At 36.0% G+C, this 27923-nt stretch overlaps 1 protein-coding gene across 2 annotated transcripts; it reads left to right on the forward strand.

The window, feature by feature from the left end:
* The first annotated feature begins 405 nt into the window (after positions 1-405).
* Positions 406-27355, forward strand: FAM174A (family with sequence similarity 174 member A). Of its 2 annotated transcripts, XM_059916830.1 has the most exons (3): positions 406-1013; positions 14923-15057; positions 26835-27355. In XM_059916830.1, the coding sequence occupies exons 1-3, from the start codon at positions 574-576 to the stop codon at positions 26836-26838; spliced, it is 579 nt and encodes a 192-aa protein (XP_059772813.1). In that variant the 5' UTR covers positions 406-573; the 3' UTR covers positions 26839-27355. The 2 variants fall into 2 exon arrangements, with proteins under 2 accessions (XP_059772813.1, XP_059772814.1); XM_059916831.1 differs by lacking the exon at positions 26835-27355 and having other exon boundaries at positions 14923-15061.
* Positions 27356-27923: the final 568 nt, after the last annotated feature.

The raw sequence follows: 27923 nt of genomic DNA on the forward strand, positions 1-27923 counted from the left end.
GTGTACAGTTACAAGTTTTCTAACGTAAATGCCCTAAGGAAAGAGAGGTCAAGGACCTAGAGGCAGGAAGAAACCTGTCTAAAATTTGTACCTGAGCTGAGGGAAACGTCAAGGCGGTCTTAATAAATGATTAGCTGTGTTTCTGCAGTTCTGCACCAAAGAACTCAAATTATGAGCTTCCAATCTCTCATGGTTTCTTCAGGCAAAGAGCTGCTGCACACTTTACACAACTTTTTTTTGTTTACTTTCTTGCTTGTAAGCCAACCACGGAGCTCTTCCCCATGCCTTCTGGCAGGGCGCGTGCGCGGATGGCCTTGCGCGCCTGACGTCACGGAACGCGCCAGCCCCGGCATGTTAGCAACCGAAAGCGTCCCTGGTAGCAGTGGCTGCTGAGATGTACGAACTTCCGGTTCTCCCGGCAGCTGTAGCCGCTGACGCTTCTGCCACCTACTGTGGCCGGGTCTTAGCCCGGGATTTGGTCACCCTTAGTTCTTCACTGCGCCCATGGTCCCACCTGGAGCCAGGGCGGCGGGCCCGGCAGCTCCCACGTGGTGAGAGGGCGGTCCGGGGAAAATGAAGGCGACGCACTGTAGCTGCTGCCTCAGCCACCTGCTCGCCTCCGCCCTCCTGCTGTTGCTACTGCTGCCTGAGTTGAGAGGGCCCTTGGAGGTACTGCTGCAGGCGGCCGAGGCCGTGCCGGATCCCAGGCCTCCGGACCGTGGGCCGCGAACCCTGCCACCTCTGCCTCCCGGCCCCACAGCTGCCCAGTCCCCGGGCCGCGCTCCGGCCGAAGCCGAGGGACCACGGGGCGCCGAGGGCGTCAATAGCAGCACTCCCGGAGCGGGGCTTGCAGCAGAAGACCCAGGCGGGAAAGCAGGGGAAGAAGGCCCAGTGGGTGGCGTCCTCGCTGTGAGCCCCAACCCCGACGACAAGCCCATGACCCAACGAGCCCTGACCGTGTTGATGGTGGTGAGTGGCGCGGTGCTGGTGTACTTCGTCGTCAGGACGGTCAGGTGAGGCGAAGCCTCGATGAGCCTCCCTCGCAGGCCTGAAATGGGCTATCTTTTGACCTGGCGTTGCCCTCTTCCCACCCCCAGTATCATGGGTGCCTGCCTGAGTGAGAGACTGTGAGGATGAATGTCTTAAAAGCCTGTGGTACCTTTGGGAGTATTTAAACCACCAAGTAGTTGCTCCCTTTCATTTATAAATTATAAATTAGTACCGAACCTCTAAATCAATCTTTATTTGAGTAAATTAATAATAATGCAGAATGACCTTATTATCTGGATACTTTATTTTATAAAATGTAAAAGAAGAAAAGTTCTTTTAGCAGTAGTTTCTTAGTGTTGACTTTTAACCCACCACCTTAGTAATTCGGTTGTACCACATGAAATTTCTTACATTCCACATTTTTTAACCGGGAATACTGACAATTTTGTATGATTCAATCTTTGTCATAGTCCCTATTAGAAACATCTAGCATTCATTTTGCATGGCACTAAATGTTTCAATGCAAAGTGTTACCAGTTGCATGATAAGATGGAAAACTGATACCTATGCGGGGGGGAGGGGGAAATGTCATAAATATGATCCTGTTTTAATATTGGTACATATGTTTAATATCCTAACTATCCTATCCTGATTTTAAATTTACAAAAATTTGAATTAGTAAATGGATAAATCTGATATCTTACACACAAAAAACCTTTGCAAAGTGAATTCATCTATAAATCTAAGTCATTCAAAAGTTTAAACTTACAAATTAATAGTTTTTTGAGCCTATTCTTACTACAGAACGTTAGATTACACAATTACTTAAATTTCAGATTTGGTACAGATATGGACATGTAAATGACATCTTTCACTTTACATATGATAAAACTGACCTAGAAGAGTAAAGTGGTTTAATTTGTGTCCCATGGAGTCTAATGACCATCTACGATTGTAAAATCCATTGTTTGCTTTGTTTGAATTTTTTTCCCATTAACATGATGTCTGTGTCCTAATCTATGATCAACCTTTTGATGAAGTAGACCAGGTCTTTATGTTGTACCAGGTTATGAGTAAAAGTAGAAGACTGTCACTTATTTTTCTACTCCTCTTACTGCCTCATCAAGTAGAAAAGGAATTATATAATTCAATTAGTGACATTTGTTACTGTTGGAAGTAACTTCCACTTGATACATTCCATTGTTACTGAAGTAAAGTTATTTTATGGCATCAATCATGATATTAAAATATTTCAACTATGTAGTAAGACTGATTTGGAAAATCTATAATAAAGCCTCTTTAACTGGGTTAGTTGGGGACCACCTCTCTGAAGAGCTGACATGCAGAGCCAAGACCTCACTGTTAGAAGGAGCCAGCCAAGAGAACAGCTGAGGAAGCACTGTGTACTTTCCTCCTGTATAAATACAGTAGAGGGTAGGTTTATAGGAATGCACTGGTTTGTTTTCTAAACTATTTCACATTTTTTCCTGTAACTGCCTACCCTCCACTATTTCATATATTTCTTTAAATGGATTTATTTAAACTGAAAGTTTCCTTTTAAACATATCTATTTATTATTTTGTGAACAGAAAACCAACATCCCTTGGCTTAAATAACTGATTGAAGAAGTACAATGTAAGCCAGTGGTAGACATGTGGTCCAGAGGACCCTGGAGGGTGGGAGGGTTCTCTGAGACCTCTTCAGGGGATCTGCAAGATCAAAACTATTTTCAAAATAATACATTCTAAGTTTATAGGGCACAAGAAGTTCATTGATACAGTTTCAAATTGCACATTGCAACTAGCTTTTAAGAAACTACCTCTTGTTGAGTTTTGGTGTACTATCAAAATAGCATAAACACCAGTATCTGAAAACGCTATTAAAATGCATCTCCCTTTTCCAAGCTCATATCTACATGAACCTGGATTTTCTTTATATCCTTCAACCAAACAACACATTGCAAATGATTGAAGGCAGAAGCAGATATGAAATCTAGCTGTTTTCTATTTTCTCTCTTTTTATTTTCTATCTAGTTCTATCCATTTAAGCCAGACATTAAAGAGATTTTTAAAAATCTAAATCTATGCCAATTTTCACCTTTTTCTGTTTTCTTTTTGATGGTATATTTTTCACAAAAAAACTATGTTAATATGTAGTGGATTTATTCTAATTTTAAAAAGCAAATGATATTCTAAAGTTTTCTTAGGTTTAATTAGCATATTAATAATCCACATAATTGATATATATATATAATCCACATATTTATAAGCTCTTTGGGGTCCTGAATAATTTTTAAGAACGTAAAGGAATTTTAAGATCAAAACATTTGAGAACCACTGGTGGAAACAATATTATTTGAGTTATATACTGTTGGTTCACAAAACCCAGCAAATCCAGGCCCACATTCTGTTAAAGAGGAAGTTAGAAAATGAGGTGTTACAGACATATTACCACCAAACTGAGACTTTCTTCTTGATATAAAGAATTATTAGAAGAAAACTGAAGCAGTAATTACTTTTCCCACTACATAATTGTTAGTTAATGCTGTCTGTATATTTCCTATAAATATCCAGAGTATCCTAAGTATTATGTTTCATACACATATAAATAATGGGTCTGATGATAACTTTTTGGGGATGATCTTTTTTCATTTTGCTTCCACCTTATGTATAATCTTATATATAATTGTTTATCGCCATTGATTTTCTATCTTCATTTCTGTAAAGCTCGGAAGGGTACAGTCTTTTCAGTCTGATTCTGTTGGATGACTCACTAATATTGTGTGTTAACAGCCAAATTCTGAACCTATGGCTAAGAAAAACTGGACTCTTCAACCAGCATCTAGTACATTCATTTAGTCCAAGTCCTAAATTTAGTTGGCCACCTGATGTCCAAAGCTTGACTGATGCTAACAGTGTCTGAGCAATGTTCAGAACTTATGCTTTTTGCTTCCAGATTATGGGATGAAAACTATTCATTTTGGTGAATGCCCATTTTGACCCCCCAACTTCCAAAATAGTCGTGAGAACACCGCAGCATTATTTATTTGTGCCAAGGGGGAAGAATGGGCCAAAAATCATCATTTCATTAACTCATATGTGAAAACACTGAGAATATTTTACTTGTAAAGTACTTGAACTCCATGAAATGTCCATATTGTTTTACTTTAATCTAATTCAATTATAATGAATGTGTAACTAGAGATAACTTCCCCTTTGAGTCTGGAAATATTCCAAAGAACAATTAGATTCTCTCTGTAGAAATTGAAATATATATATAGAGAAGGAACAGAGTAGGCTTCCTAAGACTAATACATAGTCTTTCTGAGAAGAGGCTCACTGTCTGTCTCATTCTCTATTATATCCCCAGTGCTGAATATTATGTACAAAATAGGGTAGGCCCTGAGTAAGTAGTTGCCTAATTAATGAGTGTTCTTAGTTCTTGTTGGGGATCAGTGTGAGTCTGGGGAAGACTCAAAAACATGAGGACAAAGGCTATTTACTTACCATTTTTTATCCAAGGCTAAGTACAGTGTTTGCACTCAGACATTTAGTAAATGAACTAAGTTTGATTAGACTGAGAAAATAAATGTTTGGGTAGGGAAAACAGTTATTTTATTACGTTTTTCAAAAGAAATAACATTCCCCATCTTTCTCCTCCTGTACACTTTTCCTTTCATGCTTCATTCTAATATTAAAGGAATATTAGATTACTGCTTCTGTCAGTTACTATTTTAGTTAAACACATAGAACAAGCCTGGCTAACTTAAACTAATGGGGATTTACTGGAAGAATGCTGAGATCTCAGAAAGTCAAAGAGAAACTGGAGAATCGGTTCTGGGAACAGGCAGAAACTAAGTCAGCTTAGGAGACAAGACATCAAAATACCACACAGGTTTCTTTGCAGGAACATACCATTGTATAGATATGCAGTAGTTTTCAGTCTCTTTGACCCTCAGCTTAGGAATCAAATTCCATGGAAGGAGAAATAAATTAAGTCTATCTATTGGCAGAGGTGGTGGGAATCTTAATTATCATCTCACCAGACTGTTTACTGTGGTAGAGATACTACCAATAAAGGAATATGGGTGCAAAAAGGAAAGGAATACCGTCACCAAAACAACATATTTACACCTCCCTGATCCATCTTTGCTCTAGGAATCAAGGAGGAATATAAACTATTCATACCCACCTTGCTAGATATTTTTTAGCCTAGCAGTTTAAAACGCCAGTCCCTATGAGTGGCTCAAGAAGTGTCATGCAATTTGACCAGCAGTCTGTAAGGTCACTAATCACCTCCAAGCTACCAAATGTTCTTTATTCTACCAGAAGGGTCTTTATTCTGAATAGCTCTACTGCATTTGTTACCAATCATTTAATTCTTGAGTAATTTTCCTCTATTGGCTTCTGTTCCTTTTTACTATTTTAACCCCTTTTCAGTATAGTCTTATGGGAAGTCAGACTTTCTGAGTTCTAATCCCAAGAGCTGTGTACTCTTGGGTAAGTTACATAGCAGCTCTAAAGTTCAGCTCAGGTTTTGTAAAATAGAGAAAATGATAGTATTTACCAGAAAGGATTGTTTCAAGGACCTATACAAAGTACTTAGCACAGTTCCTGGCACATAATAACTGCTCAATGAATTTTACTAGTGATAATTATTATTTTTTCTTATCACTCTTTTCTGATCTCTTCCATGGATCTTTTCTGTTTTCTCTTATAATAAGGACAAAATCTAGGCTTCTGAGAGTGCTTCTTTTTATTTATTTATTTGTAATTGAATGAAAGATTCCTTAAATTCTATAGTGATTTACAATTTTCAAAAGTTTCACACAGATGATTTCGTGCTTCTAAAGCTATCTCTTTAGTCTGTTCTTCTACATATGATAATAGGGTTTTCTGTATTTAAGCAATATTTATCATGTGCAGTTCTGGGAGATAAAAGTAAGGAGGTTAATTTTGGGGGGAATTTGGGCCAGGGTAGTGCTCCCCAACCTTTTTCGTGCCATGCCACACTTAGAAATTGATATTCATGTAGGGTAAATGCTTGAGACTATTTGCCCTGATCTCTGTCAACCTTGGACCCTGTTAGCTATTCCAAAGGGCTAAGGAGATCTTTGTTTTGGCACATCAGTAAACCATTTGCGTGTATGATACAGTGGTTGGGAAGTGTTTATAGAATGGTGCTGAATATGGACTATGTAAAGAAATAGTTGGACAAGTTATCATATGGGCCACCTTTAAATCCAGATTCTTAAAATGAAGAGAATCATAAGGAAACATACAAGTAGGTGATGGAACACTGGTAACCTAACTCAGAGAAGCTAGGATGCTCAATGCCCTTATCAGTTAGGAGGTTTTTACCTGTAAGTAATAGAATATCCAATTAAACGTGACTTTAACATAAGGACATGTTTTGTAGTTGTTTCTTATCATGAATATGAGCAGGCTCAGGCTTAGTTCAGTGACTTTGTGAGATTATCAAGGATCTGGCTTTTTCTATCCTTGTCTCACCATGGGATGGCTACCTCAGCTTTAAGCATTGTGTTCCCACACAATAGTATCTCAAATAGGAAAGAGGGAAGGGGGCCTGAAAAGAGGCCTTCTCTTCCTATGTTCTTTTTTTATCAAGGAGAAAAATCTTTCCCAGAAACCCCACTACTTGAGTTCACCCCTTCTATCTCATTTGTCTGAACTGCTTCATCTACTTAGCCCTAGACAATGACTGGCAAAAGGGAAATTATATTTTCATGATTGGTTGCACTAATTATTATGATCATTATGTATCTCTTAGGGCTGGGCTCAATTGCTGTCTAACCAAAATCATGGTACTGTTAAGGCAGAAGAGAGTTTCCTTTAGGATAAACAAAAAGCAGATACTGTTACAGTGATCAAAACTAAGAGATGACCTAACCAGAAGATCATAAATGTACTTATTATTGTAAGTAGCTACCAAGTCATTACTTTTTACCATGAAAGGATGAACCAGAAAATGCAATTCACTTAAAACAATATATCCAGACTGGTATAATGTAAGATCATTGTGTAAGGGATCAGAAGACTGTTTGGTAGCTAATTTTGGACGTTGGTTAGAATTACTTTGAATCATTAGGATTGTTGTGAGGATTACATCAGGTAATGCTTGCAAGCTGCTTAGCTCAATGCCTGACATATGTGCACACTCGGTAAATAGTAATATTCTTAGTGAAATTTTTCTGTATCTAGAATTGCTATTGTAATATATTTGGGGGGTTTTACAGTATTTTCTGTAAAAAATGTATTTCCCCCATACCACAGTCTGTGGTATCTGACCTCTTAAACTGTAATCAGCAAGAGGTTAGGTCTGACAAGGCTAGAGATGGGGTGGGAGCAAGGGGAAAAAAGGAGGTTGTAAGAGAAATCTGCTAGAGTGTTGGTCATAGAGCCAGTCAAAGGTGAGGCGGGATGAATCTTAGAGGCGCTGGTTTGTAAATAAGACTTTAAAGTCGGTTGGGGAATAAACCCATGCTGAACTGTTAGAGGTGGAGGTCAGGAGAATTATCAAGTCTTCACATCCCAAATTCTAGGCCTAAAAGAGAACACTAGGAAATCTTTATAAAGACAAAGAGGAAAGATGACAAGGGAGCTATGTGCTGTGCACCTTCATGTAGGATACTTCATAGCTAAGCTATATGACATTTACTTAAGGTTTACTTCACCTGGGGGTATCCACCAGAATACCATCAAATGGGAGACAAGTCTAAACACAAGAACTGATCGTACATGCTGAATTACAAGGAGCTTGTTTAGAAAAGGGGTCTATCAGAGAAAGCAACATTGCAATAACCTAAACATAGATAAACATGCATTTGATCTTTTCTTTTTTAACTTTTAGGTATTAGCAGTGAACATGTTACGGGAAATGAAGAGTGGCAGGATACCTTGCTGGGGAATCTTCTATTTAGTGCTACACTTGGTCAAGCTTGTGATAGTGACAGAGCCTGGTAACTTATAAGCCAATAGAGAGGACCCAAGAATAATTATGAAAAGAAGCCAAAAAGATTCAAAAGCTCAGTAGTCTGTCAACTTGAGGTCAATAACTCATGACAGCACCATTGCTTTACATTAAAGTGGTATAATTACAATGATCCTTGAGAGATCAAAAAGAGTAGAATTAGCTCATTTTATCCTATATATTAAGGCATGGATAGCTCTAGTGTTGGATATGGCTCCATGTAGAATGCTGAGATTTTAAAAGAAAAACAATAGTTTGGCTTTTGAAAGGATAAACTTCAATTATTTAGTGTGTAAATGAAGAATAACTACATGTTACAATATGGTAAATTTACATACCCAAAAGATAAAAATGAAACTCCACAGCACAGGATACAAGTTGAATATTGGTGGTTCTAATTGAGATGGCATATGAGAATCACCTGGGCTAAAACAGATAGGCTAATCTACCTAAAACATCCCAAATGAGTATCTTAGAGGTCCTGGAGTGAATGCATGTTTAATATGCTTAATTATTCTAGCACTGTGTGTGTGTGTGTGTGTGTCCTGAGCCAGAGGGCTATTATCCAAATTACAATTTAAAAATTGGGTAGATCCCTTAGGTTTTGCTGTGGTATGGTTCTGGAGATGGTGTTCTTTCAGGCTTCTCTTATACCAGAGGTGGTGATTTGCATATAAAATTGTAGGTGTCTTTGTTATACAGAGAAAATGCAAGATCTATTGTGAATCTGAATATTTCAGTTAAATAATTTAACAGATATTTATTAGGCATATGCTTTATGCCAGTCCTTGTGTGCTGTAGGCAGTAATAAGAACAGATCTATTTCCTGTTCCCATGAAATTAATGGTCTAATAGGGAAGATAAAAAGTTACAAAAATAAGTGTGCAAGTACATCTTTGATACGTTCTTCAAAGGATATGTGCATGGGTGGTATGGAAGCCAGTAATAGGTGCTTGTGACCTAGCTGGGTAGATTAGGGAAGGCTTCCTTGTAAAATGAATAGGCAGTACCACAGCAATATTGTGGTGGCCAGTGTCAGAGAAAGCATAGCTATTATGAGGGAATGAGGGAAGGCTTTGTCAATGGAGTATAGAAAGTGAAGTAGAATGTAGAGTCAAGAGCAAGGTAAGGCCAGAGAGAAAAATATGAGCCATCCTGTGTTGAACTTTATAGGCCTTATTACAGAATCATTTACTGCCAAGCAGTAGGAAACCAGTGGTAATTTTAGAGGGGAGATTGGTGAGTGACCAGAGTAGACAGAGGTAGACAGTTATAAAGCTATTTTAATAATGAAGGCAATAGATAGTAGCAGTGGTAAGCACTGTAAGTGAACTTCAGTGATTCTCAGGAAGTTCAGTCAATTGGACTTTGTGATTGTGGCAGCCATGGAGGCACACTGATCAAACCTCCCTTTAAGAGACCCTGCTGTGGGGATAGCCTCTAGCTTCCACAGCTTTGGATCTGTCACAGCATCCATGCCAGTGCCATGATTCCTAGACCTGCTTCCAGCCAATGATTGAATGTAGCCAAATCTGGTCATCGTGACTGACAGAGGACTCTCTTCTCTAATAGGCAACCTTTGCTTAAGGACATACCATTGGTCTGGTCAAAACTTTCTCAGAATTGCATTGCACTGGTACTGCTGTTCCTATCCTGTCAGCCTTCCTTTCTACTCTTACAGGTGTCAGACCTGTATCACCCTCTGTAGGATTTCTTCCTCATCTCCAGCTCCCTCCCTCTTTATCCTTCAGAAGCCTTTCCCCTGATAAATCTTCTGCATACTGTATTAGTTTGCCAGGGCTGCTATAACAAAGTACCACAAACTAGGTGAACTTAAAATTTTATCACGTCACAGTTCTGGAGGCTAGACATTCGAAATCAAGGTATTGGCAGTGTCGGTTTCTTCTGAGAGTTATGAGGGAGTGTTCTGAACTGAATGTTTACGTTCCCCCCCCCACCAAAATTCATATGTGACTGTACTTGAAGATAAAGCCTGTGAGGAGGCAAAAAAGGTTAAATGAGGTCATAGGGGAGTTGCCTCATCTAATAGGGCTGATCCCTTGTAAGAAAAGGAAAAGACTCCAGGTTGCTCTCTTTCTCTTCCTTTACACCCAAAGAAGAGATCATGTGAGCACACAGTGAAATGACAGCTGACTACAAGCCAAGGGAAGACGCCTCAGAATGAAATCTATCTTGCAGGTACCTTTATCTTGGACTTCCCAGCCATAAGAATGGTGATAAATAAATTTCTGTTGTTTAAGCCATCAAGACCATGGTATTTTGTTATGACAAACTGAGCAGACTAACACAGAGAAGGTTCTGTTCCAGGTCCCTCTCCTTGGCTTTTAGATGGGTCATCTTCATGTTCACTTGGTGTTCTCTCTGTATCTATATCTGTCTCCAAATTTCATCTTTTTATAAGGACACTGGTCATGTTGGAGTAGGACTTATTCTAATGACTTCATTTTAACTTGACTGACTCTGTGAAGACCCTATTTTCAAACAACATCACATTCTGAGCAACTAAGGATTAGGATTTCAACATATGAATTTTCAGGGGACACAATTCAACTCATAACATACTTGTCTCTTATTGGTGTCTGCTTCTTGAAAAACGTGACATTTCAGTGATGGATTAGGTTTGGTGAATGGGAGATGAAGATGAGAGAGATTTCAGATAAAATAATTTTTACTGTGTGTTATATATTGGGTTGAATTTCTTCATGAAAATCATAGACAACTAAAATTGTGGCTCACCAATTTTTATTTAGTTATGTCTCAGTGCAAAAAAAATGAGTTCCAAAACCATTCTTGATCAGTAATTCACTTTTCTTGCCAAAAAAAGTCAAGGCAAACAAATTCTGTATCATTAGTCGTACCTTTATTAAGATTTACTCTGCTTTATCATGATGCCTAATCATATAGGAGAGTGTATGTCTGTAAAATATACACTAAATACTATATTCCTCAGTCAGTTTTGAATGCGTAATAGAAGAAATTAAGAAATAATATTACTTATATAATTCCTTACTTAATAATACCCTACAGGCATTCAGTTAAAACAAGAAAATCAGATCGGTACAGCGAGTTACAGCAGGTTACATTGATTGGTTTTCTCCCTTTCACAGAGTAGTAAAATGAAAGGGAGTTTTATTCTGTTGTGTTTATTTTATGTGGCATCATACATTTTTACATAAAATTTTATCAACCTTACTTTAGTAATTTAGTTTTATTTTTCTACTGTAGCTTTTACATGTTATTTAAACAGAAATAATTCTTACCGACCTGAGTATAATGGAACATAGAGGAATCTGCATCTATTTTAGACAGCTATTTGAATAATAACGTGAATACCTGGAAGGTATCTGATCAAGATCATTTACCTGTGATTGCCATGTGATGAATGAATATAAATCAATATAATAATAAACCATATTGCTATTTTCTTTTGCCTTCTTAGGCTTCCATATTTTCCTCTCTACACATGTATAGATAAAGTCCCAATTTTTTTGTTAACTGAAGAGCCAACAAAATTTTTTTTTCAGGTTGCAGTTATGTGTTTACTATGTCTGGTAGAAAACTGTGCATATCTATGATTATATGTATGTAGTTATTAACATACATGGACAAATTGGGCATCATGAGCTTAATGAAAACATTAATTTGTAGGAAAAGAGCCATAGCTGTTAAAATTGCATGAATTTTAAATCCTCCTCTCCTTTGTTTAAAAATAATGTACACTGCATATTAAAAAATGGAAGTAGCCTTTTTACTTAAAGTTTCAGTGTATTTTTATGTGTATTGTATTTTTCACTTAATGTTTATTAGTATTTTAAGTATGCGGTTCATTGAATCAGCCCAATAATTTTAAAGCTTTATAAGTGTTTCTGGCTTTCCCTGAGAAAAATCACTGCATATGGATGTGTTTTATTATATTTGATGTTTTTATGGCCATAAAGCTGTCATGACCATGTAGCCATCACCGCCTATATCCTTGGACTTAGGAACGACATTCTTAGGGAAGTTGCATTTCAAGTTTAAATTCTATTTAACAATATATAGTTTTTTATTTGACTTATTCTTGTATGAATTAGTGACGTTTACTAAAATACTAAATTCATTTTAACTGAACTGCATTCCCCTATTTATTTGGTGCCTGAGGGTGCACAGTCTTTGCATATGAAGTAAGTTCTTATTAAAGAGTTTGGATTCAGAAGGTGGTATTTATATACACGTTAAAAGACAGTAGAGTAGAAGCTGAAATAAATAATAAAGTGCTCACACCAATGCAATCAAATGTTTAAACAGAAAGAAAACCGTGTTATTGGGCAGATTAGATTAGCCACTCATTGAAAGATTGGAAAATCATTCAAGGTATGATGATGACCTTGGAAGTGGAGAAGAGTGTCAGCTGAGATAAATGTCAAAAGTCCTTAAACTCTATGTTCATATCATTTCCTTTTTAAAGACTTGGCAAGGTATCCTGTGACTGACAATGACTTGGTTATTAACATATTGACTATTTGATATGTAATATGTGACCTGAAGGAATCTAGTTTATTTCCAAAAATAATTTCACATGACTGAAAAATGCCAGAATGTTTGGAAAGCCATATGGTTTAGAAAACTGAGCAACAGACTGGCAAAAGGGAAGAGAAGAAATTATGACTCTGAATATTCTTAACTTAAGCTGCCAGGTGGCTTCACTCATTCTTATGTATTCACTTTTTAAAATCAAAGCAGTGCGTGCAAATGTTATTAAATCATGTGGTTCAAAAAGACCAATAGTGAACTATAATTCCCCTGTACCTTTCTATTCCTACTTCCAGTGTCAGTACTTCCATCATTTCTGTTGTTAGTTCTTCTGTGAATTACTTTCATAAGTCTAAATCAGAGATTGGCAAACTGACCCATAAGCCATATCCAGTCTGCTGACCTGTTTTTCTAAGGCCTATGAGCCAAGAATGTGTCTTACATTTTTAAAGCGTTGTAAAAAATCAAAATAATAACTGAAGAAGTTAAGATGAATGTGTGACAGAGACCATATGTGATGTACAGTGCCTAAAATATTTACTGTCTGATCCTTTACAGAAAAAAGTTTAGATTTCTGGTCTACATAAGGTATGTGTGTATGTGTATGTTTATGAGCATACACACATATTCAATACATAGAAACATGCACACATATATATACTTGTAAATTTAACAACCTAAACACATGTAATTTTTCACTATATAAAGATAGGCTTATATACTTCATACCATCACCAGTTCTACCTCATTTTTGCCAGTTATTAGTATTAACTCTTTCACTGGTTATATTTGTAGCTTTAAATACTATACTTAAACCTCGGTTTCCTTTTCTACCATCTTTGGGTGGGCATATAGAATAGATTTTTAGGCAGTGATTAGTGGAAATTATCTCGGTTTTTGCCTAAAGTTAGTAATATTTTGTAAATTTTGATCAGCCAGGTACTTTATACCCAGAAGCTAGCACAATGCCTGATGCTTAGTAAGACTCAAATATTTCTTAGACTCAAATATATATACACACGGGACAGTTTGTCTCCTAGGGGTCCCCACTATCATTTTTACAGAGGCTCGTATTGCTCTATACTTGGTGCTATAGTTGTAGTATTTCTTATCACACTTATTACGTCATACAAAGTGAATCAGAATTTAAGTAAACTTATTTGTTATTACTTGCTATCTTCTGTTTTGTTTTTCAACTCCCATAGATACTTGTGTGAAACATTTTTCTGTGTGTGGAGTTGAGGTTGTTACGTTGGAGGTGATTTAGGCATTGATTTCAGGGTCAGATTTGGATCACTGAACTAAAATATGATGTCACTCAGACCATCAACAAATATTTAAGGAGAATCTTAATCAGACACTGTGCTACAAAGTAGCAATACAGTGGCGAACATGATAGGCATGGCTTCTCCCCTCATGCAACTTAGTGGGAGAGACAGGCAAATAAACAGTCAAATAAATACACACATAGCACACATAAATGTAAGTTGAGATAAATAATTTGAAGGAAAAGAACAAGTTATTTGAGAGAGAAGGAGACAGTAGGGTTCTAAATCATGAGACGCCTTCATATATATACAGATAATAGTTAAATATTAAAATATTTTCTCTCCTCTAGAGCAGTAGTTCTCAAACTTTAGTTTGCATCAAACTCACAAGGAGTGGTTGTTCAAACACTGGTTTCTGGGCCCCAAATTCAAAGTTTCTTACTCACTAGGTCCGGGTGGGCATGAGGATTTGCATTTCTAATAAGCCCTTAGATGACTGTCATTCTCCTGATCCAGAGAACCACACTTCAAGAACCATTGATCTAGGATAGTGGCTTTCAGTACATTGGAGACACTTGTAGAACGTTAATAAGCTATTGATGCCTAGTTCCTATCCCTGGAAATTATAATTTAATTGTATGGCGATACGGCCCGAGAAAGGAGCTTTTTAAAATACCCTAGGTGATTCTGATATGCAGCCAGGAGTCTACACTACCTAGTCTAGAATTTGAGTGCATATATACATACAGTTTCCTAGTGGGGCAGAAAGTACCTAACGCTGCACAGTGGCAAGAAGGCATGGAGGAGATGGGAAAAAGACTGGAACATAATCCTTCAGTAAAAACATTGTACCAGAACTAAGACTTGAGGGATTATCTCTCAACATTATAAGTTGACAGAAAGAGAAGATAGTATGTCAGACAGAGGAAATGGATGGCACACAAACATACAGGAGTAGCTTTTGTTTAATTAATAATCCTAGGTGGTAAATTGGTTTCGTTTCTGAAATGTAACCATTCTGATATTGAATGCCTCCAATGTCAGAAACTGGGATAATTTACTTTTAGTTTACAAGTAAGTATAAAGATCATCTATACCATATTCAAATAATTTTTATTCATTAATATGTTCTATTTAATAGGATGAGAAGAAGAAACCGAAAGACTAGGAGATACGGAGTGTTGGACACTAACATAGAAAACATGGAATTGACACCTTTAGAACAAGATGATGAGGATGATGATAACACATTGTTTGATGCCAATCATCCTCGAAGGTAAGTGTTGAGCAGTTTAATTCCATGAGTCAGGAGGTACTTTGACAAGTAAACTGAAAAAATAAAGTAGAATTTCATTTAACAGTTTGTATCCTAAATGATTATTTTCAGTTCTGTTTAATGAAGTTCTTTGTGCTACCCAACCAATAGCTCACATTCGCATTGCTTTGCTAAAAGAGATGTAAACAATAGAATATCATCCCCCAAAGAAATCATTATTGTAGATCTCCTTGAAGAGCTTGGTCCTTTTAACTGCTGCATAATAATAATTGTGTGTGTGTGTGTGTGTGAGAGAGAGAGAGAGAGAGAGAGAGGGAGGGAGGGAGATTAGTAAACTTGATTTTCTTTTTGCATTCTGAAAATATTTTGGTTTTAGTCTGGGTTATTCTATTTGTAAACAGTGTTTTCAGCAGAATTGTGAGACTAATGGTCAGTGGTCTGACAGTGTGGCTATAATGTCTATTCTCAGATCTATTCTCACTGAGTGTTAAGACCTTTCCTAAAAGGTTTGGATAAACAAAGTTATATGGATATAGACTTGTTTCAATGCAAATGGAATGAGGAAAGGAGGCAATAAAGGTTCCACTCAATAGGGAAAGACATGTTGGAATAGAGGAGGAATTAGTTGGATGAAGGAAAACTGGAGTCCAGAATCAGGTACGTACAGAAAGAGTACAGGAATCTGGGGGTTATAAAAAAGACTCAACAAAAATTGGGCTATTAAATCAAATACATATGAGCTTTTAGTTGCTGGTAATTCATTCATTTAATAAAAATACATTCATGAAATGCCATAAAATAGTATTAGAGACCTGATATATAAACATGAACAAAACAATTGTATTTGTTCATTAGGGATTCAGTCTCTTAGTGAAAATAAACATGAATAGAATACATAAAAATGTTTTTATTTAGAATATTCTAAAGTTTATTTAGAACATTCAAATATACCCCCTGAAAGGCCTTAAATTGCCTATAAAGTATTGTACAATGCCCATTAAGTAATATTGCCAGTTGTTGACTGCTTCTTTAGGTGTGAACCAGATGAAGTTGCTCGCATGCGTTTAGGAGCCACTGTGTGTAATAGATACTTATCTTTACACCCTAGAAGGACAGTAAGAATAATTGTGAAATACAGCTGGGAACTGAGACTGACTGAGGGAACACCTCACCATTTCTCTCATCTTGGGCTCACCCTACAGAAGGTGCTCATTGAGGAGGATGGGGGGTGAAGTCTCACTTTTTATATAATTATTTTCCTTTAATTTTCAGCAAAGTTTTTATAGTATTTAAAAAGTGTGGTATTTGTAGTATTTTAAAAAGCTAAATGCATACGAGGTACCTCTTCTGTACACACACAGAAAGGGAACACAAAAAGGGAAGCTGTTGACTTAGGAAGTTGGGGTTGTTTCCAAAGAGGAACTGAATTTGAAGCCCAGTTTGTCTATTTTAAGTGTGCTTGACAGTCAGCAGCAACCACCCAGAGCTTAGTAGTTGTGAAAAATGATAGTTGTTCAGAATGCAAGCAGCAGAAAATGTCTGGAATGCAGCCTGTTGTGTGTGCACATGTATTTATACGTGCAAGGTGTTATACCTGGGGATCAGCTGTGACAAGTCATAGGGATGGGCAAGGTCTTTTTTTTTTTTTTTTTTTTTTTTTTTTTTTTTTTTTTTTTTAGGAAAATTGGAAGAGTTTTGTAGTCTTTTAAGGAGTTTGGTATTGCCCTGCTATCATTGGAGAACTATTGATGCTGCTTGACTGGGGTATATGTAATCAGATAACGAGATCTGTGTTGTAGTAGTGGGGAAAGTGGCCTAGGAGTGATGAAGAGGGACAGAACTAGGGAAGGTAGGAGGGGCATAAAGAAGGGGACAGTTTCCATGAGATATAGTTACCTGTAGCCATCTTTTATTCTGTATCTTGCTTCATCACAGACCTTTCTCCCATATTTATCCCCCTCTTAATGCCCTGCTTCTCATGAATCTTGCATTCCATTAGAGAGCTAGACATTAATCAGAGTTACATAAACAGAGAAAGAATAAGAATAGGGTGGTGTGAGAACATATAGTGGGGGCACAGAACGTTTAACCAAAAACAAATGGTCCAGAAAAGCCTCTTGGAAGTGACATGTAAACTGAGACTTGAGACATGAGTAAAAATTAGCTAAATGAAAGGTGGATACAGGGGCAGGAGTTGGAGACAGAACTGCAGTCACAAAGTACCAGAAGCAAAAGAGTATAGTATAGTGTATTCAAGAAACTCAAAGAAGTTAAATATATGCTATATTAATATGTGTGAAATAAATGAATGGGTGGATGAATGATTTTTGAGCTTTGAATGCAAAAGGAAGAGGGTAAGGCAGAACAAAGAATCAGAAGGCAGGCTGTGATCCATGTTAATCAGTTAGAAATTATTCTACAGGTTACAAAGAGCCACTTGGAAAATTTTAAGACAGGGAAAACAATCAAAGCTATAGTTTGAAGATTACTGTGCATAAATTGGAGAAGAGTAAGATAAGGAGTAAGGTGACCAGGAAGAAGACCCGTTAGATGGTACACGTACATGGGGTGGCCTGTGCTAGGTGATAGCAAGAGAAGTAGAGAGGAGTGAATTATTCAAGAGGCTTTGAAAGGTATTAACAAGATTTAGGTATTGTGTTTGGGGGGGTGAAAGAGAAATGGTAATAATGGAGAAGCAAGTTTTGGGAGTAATGATAATGATAATTATCAATGATAATTGATAGTGAAATCAGCTTGAATTTTTTAGTATTATGATACCATTTACTTAAAAAACTTAGAATAAACTTTAACGTACATATGTCTAGATTAAGTAAGGAGAACAGCACATTGTTAAGTGTACTTACCTATTCATTCATTCATTCATTCAATAAATGAATGATGTAGCAGCTAGTTTATACAGCAACTATTTAATGCCTGGCACTAGTCTAGGTGCTTGGAGCACATTAAAGCAACAGAATAGAAAAGAAAATTTTTTTAAATCCTGACTTTGTGAAGCTTAGCTTCTAGTGGGGAAGAGGTGAGATTGGGGGGTTGACAGTTCATTTTCATTTTTACTTTTCCTTCGATATACTTCTGTGTTATTTGATTTTTTTTCTTCAAAGAGCATATGTTCATACATTACTTAAAAAGAAAAACCTTTTTGTCTGGGAATAATTTCAAATCTACAGAAAAGTTATAGGAATAAAAATAGTGCAAAGAGTATCCTAAACTTTTTATTTAGAATCACCTTTCCTTAACATTTTACTTTATTTGTTCTCTTGTGTTCTCTCTTTCACTCTCATAATATAGATACGGAAGAATGCATCCCTCTCATTTTATATTTAAGTGATGTTCTGGTATTTCCTCATAATTAGATTCAGAGTATGCATTCTTGGTGGAAATACTACATAGATCTTTCTACATCCTTCTCAGGATATTGTATCTGGAGACACACAGTGTCCATTTGTTCTTCAGTAGCAGTGGTATTTGTGATGTACCTCTTCAAGGTTTTGTCTGATTTCTCTAGTATGCACTGTTTTTTTCCCCTTTGCAACTAATAAAGAGACATTTTAAAATCATGAAAATATTTTGCGTATCATCAAAATTTCCCCCTAGGTTTAGTACCCATTTGTCGTGATTCTTGCCTGATCTAATCTTCACTATGATAGTTGCAAAATAATGATTTTCCAACCACAACATCTCCTCCATATTTACCATTCAGCATGGACACTGTACTGTAAGCAAGAGCTTACCCTCGTTTCTTCTTTTTCTACCTATCTGTGTGCCTATCTAACTATCTGTCTATCTATCTATCTACTTACCTATCTGTCTACTTATTGACATTATGGAATCATGATTTTCTCTTTTTTCAAAGGTTTATAATTCACTGATGTACTTGCCAGTGGGAGCCTCTTCAAGCTGGCTTCTGTGCCCTTGTGACTTGCTCCTTTTTTTTTTTAAGCACTTCCTTACATTTTGGCCTAACAAGGTGTTCCAGGCTCATTTTGTACCTACCCTGCTACAGCCATGAAATCAACCATTTCTCCAAGGAGGCCTAGTTCCTTTGGGTACTAGGTGAGCTCTTTGTTACTGGGCGTCCTTGCTTCTTGGCCCTGTCAGCAGACAAGCTTATGAAATGTATACATAAGCACGCACACACGCACACACACACACACTTGTGCACACTTATACATGCATATTTGCATATATGTGCATACTTTAGATATTATTACTTCACACCTCCCATTCTACCATTCCAGTCTATCCCCACTGGGTTCTTTCTTGCCTTCTTCCTTTTCCATAGTGGCATTTTTCTTGTTCATTGTGTTAAGAATGTCTCCCGGCAACATCCTGGCTCCCAGCAACATCAACGCGTTTACTTCTTTGCTCAATCTTATAATAAAACTAATATAGTTTCAGAATTGCTTTGCCTAGAACACTACAATAAACAAACCTACCAAGAAGAGTTTAGGATTTGTTTGCAGTGTTCTCCTCAGAGCCTCATCCTGCCCAGGACTGAGGGTAGTCAGATACAGTAAGTAATTTGGCTTAGTTCTTTTTCTTCTCCCCTCTTCTATGTGTTTGTAATAGTCATTTGAAATATAATTTAAGTCATTTGCTTACTTCTGTTTTAGATTTATTCTGTCCTTCCCATTTTTATTGTTTTTTTTTTTAATATGAAAAACACTAACATGCTTCCAAAAGTAAAAACTATACCAAAAAATTTTAAGAATATACACCCACTCACTCTCTGGTACACTCAGAGAAGTAGCACTCCCTCATATCCCTTCCACTCCATTCTTCCCATCTCACCCATTGTAGATAATTGGCTTCATTATTTTCTGGTTTGTCCTCCTGTGGTTCTTTTGATAAAAGTTGGTTGGAATATGTTATTTCTTAGGTTTCTCTTCTTTCTTACACAAGAGGTAGCAATATAGTGTATATTCTTTTATATTTTTTGGTTGCGCTTAATAGTATCTCCTGTAAGTCATGCTACATAAGTTCATAGAGATTTTATTTTTCACAGCTACATAGTACTCCATGTTGTGTATGTATCATGATTTATTGAATTAATTGCCTATGCTCTGATGTTTAGGTAGTTTTCAATGATTTTGCAATTACAAATTATACTGCAGTGAATAAACCTGCACATACATATTTTTGTATTGTTGGAGGTGTATGCTCAGGGTAACTTTATAGGAGTGGGATTATTATCAAAGTGTGTGAGGTCAGTTTTAACCGTGAATATTGGAGGTGCCTATGATATCCCAGAGGACATAGCAAATTGGATGGATTCATTTTTTCACTAAGAGCAATGATAGACTGTCTGCCATGTATCCCCAGGCACTCTACTAAGCTCTGGGGATACAGTGGTGAACAAAAATGGACAAAATGCCCAGCCTCATGTAGTTAACAATAGATATACATACATAGGCCAGAAATACAGAACAAAGAAGTCTGAGCTAGACTTAGGATTCCCGATTATAGTTTTTTGACCTTGCTAAAACCAGAGGTAGTGCTCTTCTCTAAGCCCGACCTACTTTTGCACCTTTTAAAATGAGCAATAAGATGGATATTTCAGGGTGCCAAGAAGCAAAGACCAGTTTTTCTATTCCCCTTTTATTTTCTTCTTCAAACAGCATTAAATAACACCTACACTGATTTTAGATCTCTACTGTGCTTTTTTTTCAAGGTCTATGCACACATGGACCTCTTTTTCTGTCTCTCACTTTGAGGAAGATGGACTCATTTCTTTTCTAGTAATGGACAGAAGTTTCAGAGAAGTGTGGATAGAGGTGTGTTTGTATTCCTATTACCTTCTGTAACTTAGAGATTATTTTCTGTTGAGATATACAGTCCAAACTCTATTACTTCATTTGAAGTAGATTCAATGGGCAGGACTTTCTCTGATCTTCCAGTGTTGGTATTAGATATTAAACATACATTATGCCATCAATTTATTCAACATTTCAAATTTATCTTGTGGGAAAGATGCACAGATCTTCCTCGACTTACAATGGGGATATGTCCTGATAAAGCCAGTGTAAATTGATGATATCGTAAGTCGGAAATGCATTTAATATACCAAACTTAACTGAACATCATAGCTTAGCCTGGCCTACCTTCAATGTGCTCAGAGCACTTATATCAGCCTATACTTGGGCAAAATCATCTAACACAAAGCCTATTTTATAATAAAGTGTTGAATATCTCATGTAATTTATTGAGTACTGCACTGAAATTGAAAAACAGATTGGTTGTATGAGTACAAAATGGTTTTAAGTGTATCATTTGTTTACCCTCGTGATCGCATGGCTGATTGGGAACCATGGTTCCCTGCCACTGCCCCGCATCACAAAAGAGAAAAGATCATACTAGCCTGAGAAAAGATCATAATTCAAAACTTGAAGTATGGTTTCAACTGAATGCATATTATTTTCACACCATGATAAAGTCAAAAAAAAAAAAATTGTTAAGTCAAACCATCATAAGTTGGGGACTGTCTGTATAGATCCTATTGTAACTCACTTTAATAACAGCTGATAATCATGGTTAATGCCATTAGTTGCTCTCAATAAAAGGGAAAAACCAATAATTATATGGAGAGTGTATCACAAGGTCTTTGTAGGCCCTGAAAGAGGATTTTCAGCAAGGGCTTCCCAGAGCAGTCATATAAATGGTAGAAAAAAGCAAGGGAATGTATGACAGTGGTAGAGAGAATGTCTTTAGAGGGATAAAATCAGGCAGGGGTCCTATCACTGAGCCAGGGGGAAACCTGGACACAGTGGGGTAGCAGAACTATAATAGGTGTAATTATAATAAACACTTAATAGTAAATACCTGCCTTAGTGCAGGATGTACCAGACACTGTGCTAGGCTCCTTAACAATGAAATCATCAAGACCATCTTGCAGGGTAGTTTCTATTGCTCTCACTTTAAAGATAGGAAAACTGAGGCTCAGAGAGTTTAAGTAATCTAGGCTTCTCTTCCTGCTGCAATCTCATTTCATTTTTCAAATATTTATTTGATTTATACCCATAAAAAGAATAATTCTAAAGTCTGTTCATTCTGTCTTCTATACAAGCACTTGCTATTGTTCATATTTCAAATGGGGACCCCCAAAATTAGGAATATAAATATTATTATTTGCCTGCCTTGCCAACTGCAGTGCAGAATCATATTAGTCTACAGTATAACTGCTGGTGATTCTTGTTGGATCATGTCTTACTGATGGTTCTTTCATTGTTTAAGTGCTTTCTAAAATTAGTTCATCTTCATTTTCCAAATTCTATCCACAAAATAACGGGAAGCAAGTCATTTCCAGAGAGGTAAATTAATTTCCTTGCTTACAATTTAATCACAGTATAAAACTATCCTTTTGTAGTCAGCTCTTTCTGAGAGGGGTGTTTTTAATGTGACTTTTAGTACATAAAAATTTTAATAGTAATTGTTGGTGGCTAGAATTTGGAGTACTTATTTTTAACTTTTTCTTTGCATTAGATTGAACCATATGAAACTGCTAGTATATGGTTTAACCTAAATTTCCTGAAGGAAGTTTATTATTTCATGTAATAAGATATAACAGGTAGGGCCAACTCCAGGCACAGTACATCAGGGCTCTGGCTTCTGTTCTTCGTGATCCCCTTGACTCTGACCATCTTCACGTGCGGGCTTCATTTTGAGGCCAATAATAGGATGGTGCCAGCAGTTCCTATAATCATGCCCAGAATAGTAATTTTCAGTGGAAGTTAGGGACCAGCTATCTTGTGTCTCCTTTTTAGGAATGAGAATAGTTTCCCCAGAAACTCTGTTTAACAGAGTTTTGTTCTTGTTTTTGATTTTCTTATCATTGGTTATGTGATCATTCCTGAACTAAACCCTTGCAAGAAAAATGGAAGTACCATGATTAGTTCAGAATTATTATCTGGGGTTGAATGGATATTGAGTAGTTAACCATCCTTACCACTAGATTTAAGCATTGAGGTTAATACAGTCAAATTGGGAAAATTTGTAGGTATGTGGAAAAAAATAGCTCAAGCAGTTTAGTTAATATGACTTCTCTTGAATTTGCTATTGATATCCTAATTTTGTATATTAGAGGTAATTTCTTTGGTTACTGAAACATTTTGTGCAAAGGAATTATAAAACTGAAAACCAAATATCAATTCTTTAACAATTGTGTAGGACGTTTTAGCTCTCTCAGATAGAAAAACCGATGAGTATTCAGAGACAGCTGTATATTAACTAAAAATTACCTTCATTTTTCTTAAAAAAATGTTGGAAATAAATACTCATAAGCAGTCTCAAAAATGCAGTTTAAAACAGTGCTTTACAACACAAAACAAGTGGAAAAAATACCTTGTTATTCTGTTTGATTTCTGCTGAACAGTAAAGTTACTGTTATTATTTTATATTGATGTACGCTAAAGGACATTTTGACAATCTTGGTAGCAGCTTCTAAAAGCTAGTACTGCTATCACTTTCAAGGCTATTCTAGTGATTTCTGCCAAGTATGTAATTTAAAAAACTCTATATTTGCTTTTTAGCTACTTCCATTCTGCTTCATTAAATTTAATATTGTATTGTATGTGTTCATTACATTTGTGCTCAATGTTACTTGGCCACAAAGTATTTTCTGGTTATTAACATCAGCATATCATAGTCAGGAAGCAGATTTGATATAAGTGTGTTAACCAGAAACTCTCATTAAGAAGATCTTATTCAAACAGTTATCAATTTGAAAATAGTTCTAATTTCTAAATCACTACTTTCAATGTGGAGCATAACATTTTATCAGAATAAACACTAAGGTTATTCAAAGTAAATAGAATATGTATAGGAATATGTCAAAGTACTAATGCTTATTTTAGATAGAAATTGGTATTTAAGGATGTCCAGTGTGTGTTACTAGTAGGATAGTCTGTAGTTTACCCATTTAAAGGGAACTATGCTGTCTTTGTCATTATTTAAACAGGTAATAAAAGAGAACCTTCATGTAGGGTTTTGGGGTGTTTTGTATATTTTACTTTTTTGTGGACATTGAGCCTTAGAAGAAAATTTGCCTTGCTCCATTCATCATCACAGTGTCGTTATTGGTTAAGAACATGAATAATTTGTATATTATTTCAACAAATGATATGTAACATTAAATTCAGTTTGGTAATGCTGTTTTCTCATCTCAGCACATGGTCTAGAGTTGCCCTGTCTAATTTGATAGCCGCTAGCCATATGTGGCTCTTCAACATTTGAAATTTGACTAGTGTGACTGAGGAACTGAATGTTTAATTTTATTGGGTTTTAACTAATTGAAATTTTAATTTAAATTGCCAGATTGCTATTGTGTTGGACAGTACAGACCTAGAGCAAAAGTGTTTGACTGATCTTGTCTAAACTAATTCTGTCAAATGGAAACTTACAGGACAGTTGAATCACAGGTTTCTGTTCATATAGCAGTTGATCTATTTAATAAAATGTTTACTTACTGCTTTGGTTCAGGATTTATATTCTGCCGTGACAGTCTGGATTGCAGACTCTCTGAGGTATATAGTGGGATAGCTGGGCGTGGGACGCAGAGCACAGCCACCTGTAAGGTTGATTTATGTGAATGGGGTTGCAGGACAGTACAGGGACAAGGACCTCAAGTTTATGGACAGAAAAAGTCCTAAACACAATTATTAAGGCATTAACCTTTCCCAGCATTCTCGGATAGTGTTCATTCTTTAAAATCCAAAGACATTATCTCTTCTTTAAAAGGACCAGGGAGAAAAAAAACTCCAGTAATCTAATATTTGCAAATGTATTTAAATGAACAAAGAATAACAATACTCTTGACTACACTAGGACAGTTTTTCCTTTCAAACTTGATTTGGTTTAATAGCCATTTTGATAGTTTAAGATTTTCCCAGTTAGCTCTTAGTTTGTCCTTGAAAATGTCTTTTTTTATTGTATCATTGCATAATGTGTAGAGACAGAAAATTCTTGAAGCTTGAAAAATACTCAAACTGAGGTTTCCATAAAATGTATTAATACTACAGACTTGCTTTACCTCATAGAAAAACATGTGGTAAAAATATTTAACATGAGATCTACCCTCTCAAATTTTTAGTTACGTAATACACTATTGTTAACCTTAGGTGCAATGTTATTTAACAGGTCTCTAGAACTTATTCATCTTGCATAATTGAAACTTCATACCCTTTGAGTAGCAATTCCCCATTTCCCTTTCCCCTCAGTCCCTGGTAACCACCATTCTACTTTCTGCTTCTGTTAGATTGTCTATTTCTTGCTACAAGTAGTAGAGAACCTAGAATTACAGAGACTCAAAAGTCTTTCTCCTATCATAAGAAGTCTGCAGGAGTTGTCTCCTAGCATCCATTCAATGGCAGTTGGATTACAGGATCTCTACATCTATGCAGTTTTCCCAAATCTTTTCTGATGTTTGTTTTATCGTGGTTATATGGCTGCTTCCATTTTAGCCATCACATCTGTATTCCAGAAAACAAAATAGTGAGAGGCAAGAACCCAAGCCACATCTGTCTCTTTATCAGGAAATCAAAATTTCTCAGAACGGTCCCCTTCCCCCCAACAGACTGCCACCCTACTTTGCTCACAAAAAAATCAGTATTTTTATTAGCAAACGAAAAGGAGATAATAAATATTGAGCAGACAGCTTATAATATGTCACTCTGGCTATTCAGAGTATTTTCTGAAGGTTAAATTTGGCAACTGGCAAAAGAGAAATGTTGGGTTTGGAGTTGGGGGTCACTAAATGTAGGCATGAATTCCGAGGAATTATTGTTCATGAGTAGCAGGTTTTTTAATGACCTTCAATATATATTTTTGAAAAGCTTAAATTTACCCTCAAATTAAAATTTATTAGAATCTCATTAGCTTGTAATAATCTAATCATCTAGAGATCTATTATAGATTGCTTACTAAAGATTCAGACAAAACAATAAGTTGGAAGAGAGTATTATTCATTCTCATAGGTATCTCCAGTGAAGTTCTATATGTTAATGATGATTATAAAGGACGATTTATTAAGTTAGTAAAATCTGCACACCTTTGGCTTTGGTTGGACTAAGTGCTTTTGGTTGTAATGGCTCTTATTAGCAGAAGTTTCTTGGAATCTATGGATTGGATTAAGTAGCAGTAAAGCCTGATGTATAATTAGAATTAAAGTCTATAAAAATATGTGATGAAAATATAACCTCATATTACCATAAACTAGTCAATAAGGTAAGAAAATGGGCAAATTTGGCCATTAGATAGTTTAGAGAAAACTTTATCTTCTGTATGGATAAATTTTGTAACTGTATTATAAATATTAAAAGTATTTTTTATTCGTTTCATTGAATATACTTCCAGGCCTGCAGCTTCAATTGATCCTCATTTCTGAAGGTTTAGACATAGGATCAGTTAACAATTGTGTTTATAGAAACTATACATAAATAACTACATTGCATACTTAAGTCAACTAAAGTTGTTTATGAATATTATATAAGGATATAACTTTAGTATGACTATGAAATAGCCTTTAATTACCCACAATAATTATATATAAAATTCCTTTGAAAAAGTTAGAATTATAATTTGAAGAATAGTATCTGATATAATTAATATAGACAAAGTAATCATGTGTTTTATTGGTGCCATTCATTATCATTTCCTTAAATACTTTCATTATCTTCTGTCATTTCAAATCTTTGGGAATATTTTTAAATGTGTTTAAATTTGTTCCAGGATGGGCATTTATAGCATTTCTTTTTTCCTTGCAGATAAAAATGTGCCTTTTGATGAGAGGACTTCATCTTTCTACAATGAAGAGCAGAATTTCTATGTTTAAGGAATAAAAAGCCACTTTATCAATGGGGGGGGGGGGTATTTAAGTTACATATATTATGATAACCTTTAATTAATTTCTTGTTGCAATAAATACTGTATCATTTTGTTATGTATTTCTCTGTGTAGAAGTGCTCTTAATGGGCTCAGAGTTGTTGGGAATAAATTGTACCATAATAGAAATCTGAAAATTACTTTAAAGCACGGTATTTTCTGATCAGTTTTTCTTTCTTGCTTACCTTATTATTGTAAACTGTTTACATACTAATCAGTTAATTTTTTTTTTTTTTTGGCCGGTTAAGGTTTTTGGTTTTTTTTTTCCTGGAACTATAAATCCCAACAAACAACTGGTGTGTAAAAATAATTTAAAAATTTCTTTACCAAGATGTATTTCCCATTTTTGTGGGGAAAAGAAGCCAAATTTATTACTTTACATTTGGGTTTTTTGAATATTAAAAATGTCTGAGTTGTATGCAAAACAATAAATATGATTTAAAATACTTTTAAAGTGGTACAGACTGTGTTTACAAGATAAACGCAACACTATAGAATTACATATTAACATATGTATTTTATTTGATTTCTAGAGAAATCTGTCAAAAAGAGTTATTGTATTTTAGCAACTTCCTTGTTAAATTATGATACCACTTTGATTAGATATTTCGGAAACCAGTGAATTTCAAAGCCATTTAATATATTTACAGTATTGTGAGAGAGAGAAGTAACGGTAAAAACATTCCCATCACATTATGACATAGGAGAGTAAGGAATTAAAGTATGCGCGTAGACCTTGGAGTCAGACAGACCTAGATACAGAGACTGACTTCATTATCTTCTGAACATGTATTTAACCCTATTGAGCTTCAGTTTTTCACATTCAAAAAATTAGAGGAGAACTTATAGGAAAAGTATGGGTCACAAACTCCTTTGCCAAGAGGGGCCATGGAGGTAATTAAAGTGTGTCAGGATAGGCTAGTTCATATAGTAGTAACAGATGGTCCCCAAGTCACAGTGGGCTAACAGCA

The sequence above is a fragment of the Balaenoptera ricei genome, chromosome 3, assembly GCF_028023285.1.
Source record: "Balaenoptera ricei isolate mBalRic1 chromosome 3, mBalRic1.hap2, whole genome shotgun sequence".
NCBI lineage: Eukaryota > Metazoa > Chordata > Mammalia > Artiodactyla > Balaenopteridae > Balaenoptera > Balaenoptera ricei.

Coding starts and splice junctions, on each gene's coding strand:
- FAM174A (XM_059916830.1), top strand. CDS start 574: ATGAAGGCGACGCACTGTAGCTGCTGCCTCAGCCACCTGCTCGCCTCC. Junction 1,014..14,922: donor TTCGTCGTCAGGACGGTCAG/GTGAGGCGAAGC, acceptor TCTATTTAATAG/GATGAGAAGAAGAAACCGAA.